General features: G+C 37.8%; 1 protein-coding gene across 1 annotated transcript; it reads left to right on the top strand.

The window, feature by feature from the left end:
- The first annotated feature begins 2,070 nt into the window (after positions 1-2,070).
- On the top strand, positions 2,071-7,448 carry LOC110929519. Its single transcript, XM_022172678.2, has 11 exons — positions 2,071-2,616; positions 2,708-2,774; positions 2,876-2,947; positions 3,255-3,371; positions 3,507-3,887; positions 4,367-4,722; positions 5,218-5,317; positions 5,477-5,536; positions 5,632-5,718; positions 6,681-6,809; positions 6,885-7,448. Exons 1-11 carry the CDS (start codon positions 2,579-2,581, stop codon positions 7,185-7,187), a joined length of 1,710 nt encoding a protein of 569 aa, XP_022028370.1. The 5' UTR covers positions 2,071-2,578; the 3' UTR covers positions 7,188-7,448.
- The last annotated feature ends 2,648 nt before the right edge of the window (positions 7,449-10,096 follow it).

Here is a 10,096-nt window from a genome sequence, read left to right on the forward strand (position 1 = left end):
TCACTACCAACTATTCCATACTTATTTATAAGAGAGAAAGTTACAAATACCCCCTCTCTAATACTAGAAATAGCAAAGTAAACATATGATTCCTAACAATACTCCCCCCTTCGAGAAAGTCTTGTCCTCAAGACTTTGATCAGAAGCCTGTCCCGGTTTCCCAGTATAGGCGTCCTCAGATGCGTCATCCGGTGGCCGAGGCTGCCCATGCACGACCCATAAATGCCACGTAGCCGAAAACGTCAATCGCGTTCCAATGAGAGGACGGTGAGGCAATGACTTCTTTCCCCTGTCAAATGGAGCTTTTCCCTTCTCACACAAGTCCAAATCAGAAAAAATCAGGCCCACAACCAATTTCTGCTCCACACCTTGGCCCGGATATGGATAATCTAGATCCACAATTGTGTGCAGCTCATCGTGGCCCACCACTGGTTCTGAGCCCAAATTCCACTTAAGAACATCTGATAAGGCCCAATTGATACCTATCATCTCTAATTTGGTTTGGTCGGCTGATTGGTTGTCAAAAAAAATTAACGAAGACGTGAAACCGATCCCAAGATTGGAATTAGTCACAGTCGAATTAACCGATTCCTCCTCAATTTCGTGAAATGTCGATCGAACATCAACAATCTGAGTACCTGAAGACTGAAATTGCGCCCATGATTTTTCTTCAGATCTGGAACGTATAGCTTTCAAGTGTTCGTCAGATCTGGAGACGATTGCCTCCAGTTGATCTATTAGAGATGGAAGACCACTATACACATCCCTATCAGAAGCTGATTTGGGCCCAGGATCCATATCAGAAGCCGTTTTAGGATGAGAATACGTAAATACCTAGCCGGAAAACCCCGATTCCGACGAACCATCGCCGGTCTTCGTCTCTTGCGACTTCATAAACCCCAACATCATCATACGGAATTCCGCGTTCTCCACTCGATCCGCTTCCAAGGTAGCAGCGATGGAATCCAGTCGAGAAGACTGATTTGCCATATCACTTTGAAGCTTCTGAATCAATTGATCCTGAATGTCCAGACGAGTAGAGGTGTTCACCATATTGGAGGAACAGAAACTGATGAGAAATTGGAATTAAATCAGATATGGACCAGAGCTGAGTAACAGAAATCAGATATGAGTAACAGAAACTGGAATCGATGGAGAACAGAGGGCCGACAATTTAACAGGGCAATAACAAAGTGGAATGAAGAACTGGAATCGAGCGATTGAAATTGAGGCGATAATTTCAAAAGTTGAATCTGAAATCGAAAACTGAAATTGAAACAGAACCGTGAAATTGATGAGTAGAGGGAGGCAGGTCGGACCAATGATAGGAATTGATATATGATAATTGTGATAGATTGAATTGAAATACAAATCGAAGATAAACAATCACCAGAGTGATCCCGGGCTAAGCCCTTCTCCACAAGGGAGCCTCTCCACAATGGAGCCCTAACTGAATCACAAACTCTCCTCCTCACTACCAACTATTACATACTTATTTATAAGAGAGAAAGTTACAAATACCCCCTCCCTAATACTAGAAATAGCAAAGTAAACATATGATTCCTAACATACATCATCACAGATAATCTTATAAAAATATAAGATACATTATAAACAATCATACCCAATAGCTTCCTTATATCAATATCATTGAATGCACATACATATTGTTTATCATCACATTTTTTCTCAAATCAATATTATTTGTTTACTCTTATATTGAAAAACTAAAAGCTATAATTACCTTGAAATGACATAATAATATGTTACCAAATGGTACATTTCTTTTCCAAACCTTTTGTTTTTTGCTTTGCACTTTCACCTTTAACCCCTTTTAATAAAACAACCTCAATTTTTCTTAAAGCCTAATTTATTTTCAATTTATTCTTGAGTGCTTTATAAACTAATACAATATCAAACACACTTTAATCACATTTCAACCTTTTAATTCCCTAAAAAAACATTAAACTTGATAAAAACATATGTACAAAAAGTCCATTGAAACATGCACATAGATGAGTAATATTTAAGCATTGAATCCCATTTCATCAAATTAACTTCTTTTGAGGCAAAAGAGACTTTGCAAAAAGCTACCACACATAAAAGGCAGTATCACTTTCTCAAACAAGTGACTAGTCAAACCCACCACTATAAGCTCCTTTCACTCACGAAACACACACCGAAATAATACAAGATTTTTCTGGGTTTTGATCATCAGTGAGTCCTGAACAAACCCTTTTAATTTCGTGTTTAATCGTTCGGATTTCAGTACGAAATTCGGTAGGGTCCGTGAGGGTGAAATGTCGTACTCTGTTAAGCAACATGTACAATGTTTCTGATTGGTGGAGACCCGGATAGAATCTTGTTGTAGTTGTTGTATTTTGTGTCGTGATCTCTGCAATTGGGTGTTTGTTGGATGATTTTGATATTTAATTCTGGCGGTTTTGTTGCTGATTTTGTCAGATTATGTGTTTTTTTTGTCGTATGGTGAGTTAAGGTTTCCTGCAATCTGGGCTCGTGAAATTTATAATAATAACAATATTATTGTTAGTCTTTGATCCTCACTCTGCTCGTGAAAATGGGATTTGGTGGTTCAAGCCACAAAAGAAAAAAAAGGTACCCCCCCCCCCCCCACACACACACACACTAAATTTAGTAATGTTAAATGTGGGAATGATTTTTGATAATTTGTTGTTTGAATTGATAGTGATCTTGGTAATAGAAGAATCCATGATGATAAGAATGCTATTCTCAATGCATCTCAACAAAAAATGGTAAGGAGTTTTTTTATTTTTTTTTATTTTTTATGCAATTGTTACAAGATTTGAGAGTTTATTTGTGGAAATAATAACGTGTGTTGATTGGCTATGAGCAGGAGAGGAGTTGTGAAGGGACTGAGAAAAGGAGATTTGAAAGCATTGAAGCTAAAAACTCCCTAAAAGAAGAGGTGGGTTTCCCTTTTCATTTGGCAAAATGGATTTTAATAATCCAAACTAAACTATGACCTGTTGGCCGATAATAATCAATTCGTGACACTCGTGAAGTTAGGAGTGTCATTTCTAAAATTGTCGGTGTGGCTTATTATCGGCCAATGAGTCGTACTTTGGATTATTAAAATTTAGCATGTGTTTTCCTTTAAGCATTTAGCTTATAAATTTTTATTTGTAAAATGAATCTTACACATTCTGTGAACTGTGAGTCTGTGAGGCCATATTATAAGCTGATTAGGCTTAATTATGTATATATGTTTGTAGATTGAGCAACTCCAGAAGCAACTTGAGGACCAACTTACGATTCGAAGTGAACTAGAGAAGGCGACTACTAGTCAACCTTTCTTTCAAGATCCCGTCGATGAAGCATCACTTACAAAGGTTAGCTATACTTTCGTTCATATTTTACGGGCCCCTTAACTCTATATCAGTTTTTCATTATATGTTAGGAATTATAATCTATCATTGTTAACCATAATCTTTGTTGTAATTTGTTTCCATTTTATTTGAATTCAGTCTTCTAAGGATCTAATCAAGGAGATATCAATACTAGAGTTCGAAGTTAAGCATTTGGAGAAATATCTTCTCTCGTTATACCGCAAAACTTTTCAAAAGAAGGAACAACAATCTTTATCTGCAACCGATACCAAATCAAGACTAAACGCAGCGTTAAAAGAACAACAGTTGTTGCCCGGCAACTCGGCCAATTTTATGCCAGCTCGGGCCTCGACCGATAATCCACCAAAAGACTGTTTTCCCATTTCGGAATCACAGCCAATGGAAGATTCTAACGTTAATCGAAGCCACTCGTCACTTTCGTACAGAACTCCACCTCTTTACATGGCTGTTAACCAAGCGGTCGAATCATATCATTCCTTACCGTTAGGAATGCTAGAGGTAAATGCCATTTTCGTCCCTGAGGTTTGGCTACTTTTGCGACTTTCGTCCAAAGGTTTGTTTTTCCGCATATGGATCGAAAAGGTTTAAAATTTGCCATTTTCATCCGACTCGTTAACTCCATCCGTTTTTTAACATTAATTCAGTGGCATTTTTGTCTTTTTAGACATTTTTTGTGATGATTAAAGGGTTTGGGTGGGGAGAAAGTCAACAGAGGTGGATCTTTGTTTCTTATAGTGTTTTTTATTTTAATTAAAATGTCTAAAAAGACGGAAATGCCCCTTATCTAACGGAGAAAAATGGATAGAGTTAACAAGTCGGATGAAAATGGCAAGATTTCAAACCTTTTGGATCCAGATGCGGAAAAACAAATCCTTGGACAAAATGACATTTTACTCTAAATCTTATCATTAAACAACTAACCGATCCATTAAGTTTATGATCAAGAATAATATAACATAAGTATCTTGATGTACCAGTTTGCTAAGGATGATCATTCAAGTGTTAGTTTGGCTGAGCATCTTGGAGGATGTATTTCCGATAACGTTAGAATGTCGGCAAATTGTCTTTCTGAGGAAATGATCAAGTGCATCTCGAGCATATACGGTCAAATTGCGGATCCGCCTTTGTTCAATCATGAATTCCCTTCATCTCCCATATCGTTCCCGTCACCACCTAGTGATTCTTCGCCAATAGACCAGTTTAGCATGTGGAGCCCACATTGTGAAGGATCAATGGAGTTTAGTGGACCCTACTTTACTACACTTGAAGTTCAAGGTTTTTGCAAAAGTACTCAGAGACTAAGTAGTGTTGAACACAAGCAACAGAATTTCAGGCAAGTGTGTTGAATACTTTTAACTTTTTGACTTATCGAGTGTTTGACTTTGACTTTACATTGCAAGCAAACCACTGTTGTTCGTTCTGCATTTACGTTTTCATGATATGTTTATGTTTCTCATGATTGCAAATTGTTGTGTTCTTATGGCATTTTGCAAAAACAATGGCTAGTTAATACTAGAGTAAAATGACATTTTCGTCCCTGAGGTTTGGCCGGTTTTGCGATTTTCATCCAAAGGTTTGTTTTTCCGCATTTGGGTCCAAAAGGTTTAAAATCTTGCCATTTTCATCCCGGCTCGTTAACTCCATCCATTTTTCTCCGTCACGTCAGGGGTTTTTTCGTCTTTTTTTTGTTAAATCAAGGGCAATTCTGTCTTTCTAAATACCTGTACATTATGAAAATTTGATATCGTTCACTCTTTCTTTAATGCATATGATTCGGATTCTCGTGCTTTAGAAAATATAAAAGCTCTAAAACATGATCGTTTTACAGGTCTCTTATTTTAAAGTTAGAACACGTTGATCCTAGAAAGTTGAAACACGAAGAGAAGCTGGCGTTTTGGATCAACGTACACAATGCACTAGTGATGCATGTAAACTTTCTTTCATCTTTACACTTTCTTTAACATCAAATTTGTAAACTACAAGTTTGACTTTTTTAGTCAAAAGAGCAGGCTTTTATCTCCCTCATATTGTTAAGTGATCGAGGTGGCTTAATCTGAATTATATAACATTCTCGTGATCGGTCACAGGCCTACTTGGTCCATGGAACTCCTCGTGGTGCGCTAAAGAGGATATCATTAGTCCAAAAGGTTAATTTAGACATTTGATGTTTTTGTGTTTCCATGAATACGGCGTGTTTTTTATATTATTGTAATGTGAAGTGTATTTCTTTTGCATGATACAGGCTGCTTATAATATTGGCGGTCATAATCTTAGTGTTGGAGATATACAGAGTACAATACTGGGATGCAGGCTGCCTCACCCGGGACAAGTATGTTCTCTTTTAATTGTAGTGATTTCAACAAGGGGTGGTATATTTACGACACGACACGAAGATAATTAGGTTTTGGGTTGTCTTACCTAACCCGTTTAATAAACGGGTAGTGTTTAGATTGACCTGTTTAACCCGTTTAATTAAACAGGTTTAATTGCCTTACCGTTTAACTAAATAGCTTGGCCCACCAACCTATTTATGACCTTTTAACCCATTTATTACCATCCATCAATGGTTTAACACGTTCATGGGCGGAGCTTTATTGGGGCCGGGGGTACCCTGGCCCCCACCAATTTTTCGCTCGTAGTGTTAATTTTACCGAAAAAAGAATTTGTAGTGTAAAATATTGGATTTTTAAGAGTCCTGCCCCCACCGGTTTGGATTTTGAGAGTCCGGCCCCCACTGAGTTTTCGTTCAAGCTCCGCCACTGAACACGTTTACATCTTGATTAAATTTACAGCCCACTCGATTGTGTAGATAAATGAGTTAATAGGACAGTGTTCGGGTTACACGATTTTAAGTGTGCCCGGGTTAGATTTGATATTTTTGACACAAATAATTACATGGGTCGTGCTGGTTTCAACGATTCAAACCGCTAACTCGACACGATTAACAACCCTAGTTTGAAGTGCTTGATATGTTTTTCAAGTACCAATGGAAATACAAAAAAAAAACATATTTTTCAAGTATTAATGATTTTGGTTAAAAGACAAAATGTCTCGTATGCTGTTTTTTTTGTACCTACATTTTCAATAACTTTCCAAAATTGTTCATTCTTGTAAACTATGGCCTCATTTGGCAGCACTCCGCTTTTATTTTTCACGGTTACATCTAAAGAATGTGGAGATTAATAGTTAATACGCAAACGAGTAGCATAAGTTGTACAAAAAAATATTGTTCTTGCGGTTTTAGTTTATAAAAATATATGGAGACTAATGATCTTTCTTCTGCTTTTCTAGTGGTTTCAATCTTTGTTATTTCAAAGTCCGAAGTACAAGTCGAGAGATGCACGAAAAGCATATGCAATGAAGCACCCGCAACCTCTTGCGTACTTTGCTCTTTGTTCAGGAAGCCATTCTGACCCCATGGTACACTACTTTAAACCTTCAAAAGTTCAAAATGTTACATGTTCACTATAACATTTTGCATACTTCATTATATAGGTGCGCGTGTACACACCAAAGAGTGTTTTCCAAGAGCTTGAAATCGCCAAAGAAGAGTATATTCATACCAACTTCAAGATACAAAAAGGGCAAAAGATTTATCTCCCAAAACTTGTTGATCTATATGCGAAAGAGTCAGGCTTATGTCATGTTGGTTTAGTGGACATGATTGAACACTCGGTGCCCGATTGTTACCAAGATAGCTTCAAGTCGATTAAAAAAGGTAAATCATTGAAGAAATTTGAGTGGGTCCCTCACGACTTCACTTTTCGCTATCTACTTTCCCCTGATTTAGCGAAGTAAAGCTTGAAATATCGAATGCGGGTCATACCCTGATGATGACACAAGATTTTGAGGGTTTCAGTGGTGGCCATTGTAATTGAGTTTGTTATGATGAGTGTTTTTTTTCTTTTTTGGTGATTATGTTTGGAGATTGATGTGAGTGCCATTTTTTGTTCTCTTGCACTTCTGTAAATTTTTTAACAGCAAGAGATGAGTTTGATGAAATTTCATGTATATTAGTATTATAGTTTGCAGTTTTTCAACATACTTGTTGAATCAAAATGTGTTGCAAGGTGTTTGAAGTATTGTTTTTTTTCCCTAAAACTGATGTGAGTCATGTGATGGTACTCTCGTCAAAGCATGTTTAACTGTGAAACTTTTCTCTTGTCCACAACCAAAGAGCCCAAACCACGTTGGTGGTATTTGAGAACGGTTTTCCTTTGAATTCATCATCTCTCTAGTTCATTTGAGTTGGGGGTCTCACTAGAAGCAGTCTCTCTATTCCTACGGGGTAGAAGTAAGGCTGTCCAGGGGCGGACCCACCCTTTGGCCAAGATGGGCGGCCGCACCCATTGAAAAGAAAAATCTAAAGTATATTTTGGGCAAAAAACCCGACCACACCCCTTGAAAATATGGTTGAACACCTCATCCGCATCCCCAACAAATAATTCCTAGGTCCGCCACTGAGGCTGTCTACATCTTACCCTCCTTAGACCATACCTTAGTTTTGTTGTTGGTGAGATTTACTGAATATGATGATGATGATGATCTCTCCCGTTCATGATTAGAGGTGTAAACGAGCTAAGCTGCTCGACAACTATTTGGGACTGAGTCTAAAATAGCTTGAAACTAGCCAAGCTCGAGCCTCTTATAAAGGCCATTTAGTTATCGCGCTGAGCTGTTCGTGAGCTACTTGGAACTGAATTGGTAAAAGCTTGAAGCTAGTTGAGCTCGAGTTGTTCATAAAGCCCATTTAGGGTGTGTTTGGGATTGCTTTTTCAACCTGATTTTTTTATTATTGTGTTTTGAAATCGCAAAAAATCTATTTTGAGTGTCGGTAAAAAAATTAATAAAAACTGATTTTTTACGTTTTGTAGAGATCAAAACGTGATAATCCAAAAGTAGGTCACCCCTTACTGCAGGAAAACGTGATAATCCAAAAACTGATTTTTTTGTCATTATATATATTTGCCAAACACTCAAATAGTTGATTATCCGATTATTGTGATATCAAACAACATAATCAAATCCAAACACTATCTTTCTGCAGCACGTTTTGTTACAGCTAATTATCTGGTTCTGATATTCAAAACACATAATCTATTTTCAAAACTCAACCCCAAACACCCTCTTAGTTAATGAATGCTAGCTCGATCCGAGCTTTGACTTGTTTAAGCTCTTTGGAGAACAAACGAGCTGGAGCTGAGCCTTAGCTTGTTTAAACTCTTTAGACAATGGCTCAAGCAAGCCAATCTTAAGTCTTAAGGTTGTGTTGTGAGCCGAACTCAATTTTGAAGAAGTGGGCACGAGGAGCTGAGTTGAGCAAGTTTAAGCTTCAAAAATTCTAGTGAGCTGAGCTAGAGAATTGTCAGGCTCCGCTACACCTCTATTCATGATCAACACGATTCACCTATGGAGTTGGAAGAAGTAGTGCACGAGAAAAATTCACACAGAAATGATCGACTCTTTGGACTCCTCGAAAAATACTATGAGGTGTTCGGAAATGTTGAAGTAGTTGAATCAGAGGATTATGATGACTATAGCCCTTGGTAAGTTTACCAAAGACGAAAAGGATTTGTTTGATATTATGGATGACTGGTTACATAGGGACTGTTTCATTTTTGTAGGTTGGTCAAACCCATTGCTCTTTCCTTATGCCTATTTCACCGTAGACGGTTGGTTCATGAATACAACCTTTGAAACTTCATGGTATACCATGATTGACCGGTTCATATTTGGAGTAAATGAGACTTTATACATGTTTATATTTTTATTATAAGTGGATAATATCTCAACTTGTAAAATCCATATTTTGATTTAACCAGGTTTCAAAGTTTTTTTAGTAACCATCGTCCATCACCACTACCGTTCATCACTACTACCGTCCATCACCACCACCACCGTCCACCACCCACCACCACCGTCTACCACCATCACCGTCCAGCACCACCACCACTGTCCGTACACCACCACCAGTTTATTTTAGAAGTCTGCATATGTTAAAAAACAAACAACATTCTTCTTGCAGACTGCAGAGGTTTGATCTACCTCTTCTTCTACAGATGTCTGCAGATGTGGTCCGCAGACTGCAGACATTTTACCTCTTAAAAAACAAACAGCACCTAAGACTTTCATTGAGAAGATGTTGTTCAGAGTTCTGGCGTTCATGTTCTTCACCCGTGGTTTTTCTATTTTAAGCCCTAATGACCCGTACTTCTAATTTAATAGACCCAACTTGATTCATGGATAAGAGCTTTTATTTGTTAAGTGACCCACTTTGACCCCCTTGCCTAAAATATTTAACCCAAAACAACTCATTGTAGTTTTTAAATGGTTAAAAATGACCCATATAATAGTTTTTGGGTTAGGATTGCCCCTTCTAGGCAGGATGTTAATGTGAAACAAGTGGGATGGAAGAATGAACAAAGCACACTGGTGGGGTGACGACCCCGTGAGAGGAGAATGGAAAAAGAAGGGCCAAGGTTGTGCGACACCACAAGCTGGTGTGGAACCAATGGGAAGACGGGAACACCATGCCACATCAACAGGATGGAGCGGCGTATATGGACGGTATAACACGTGGCCTAATATTGTCTTCAATATTCCTTGAATCCGACACATCGTTTATTAGTTAGTTATATTTCAAGTGTTATCGATTTTACAAAATAAAAGAATCATTATTAAAATACTGTAGATAATATATATATATA

The sequence above is a fragment of the Helianthus annuus genome, chromosome 3, assembly GCF_002127325.2.
Source record: "Helianthus annuus cultivar XRQ/B chromosome 3, HanXRQr2.0-SUNRISE, whole genome shotgun sequence".
Lineage (NCBI taxonomy): Eukaryota > Viridiplantae > Streptophyta > Magnoliopsida > Asterales > Asteraceae > Helianthus > Helianthus annuus.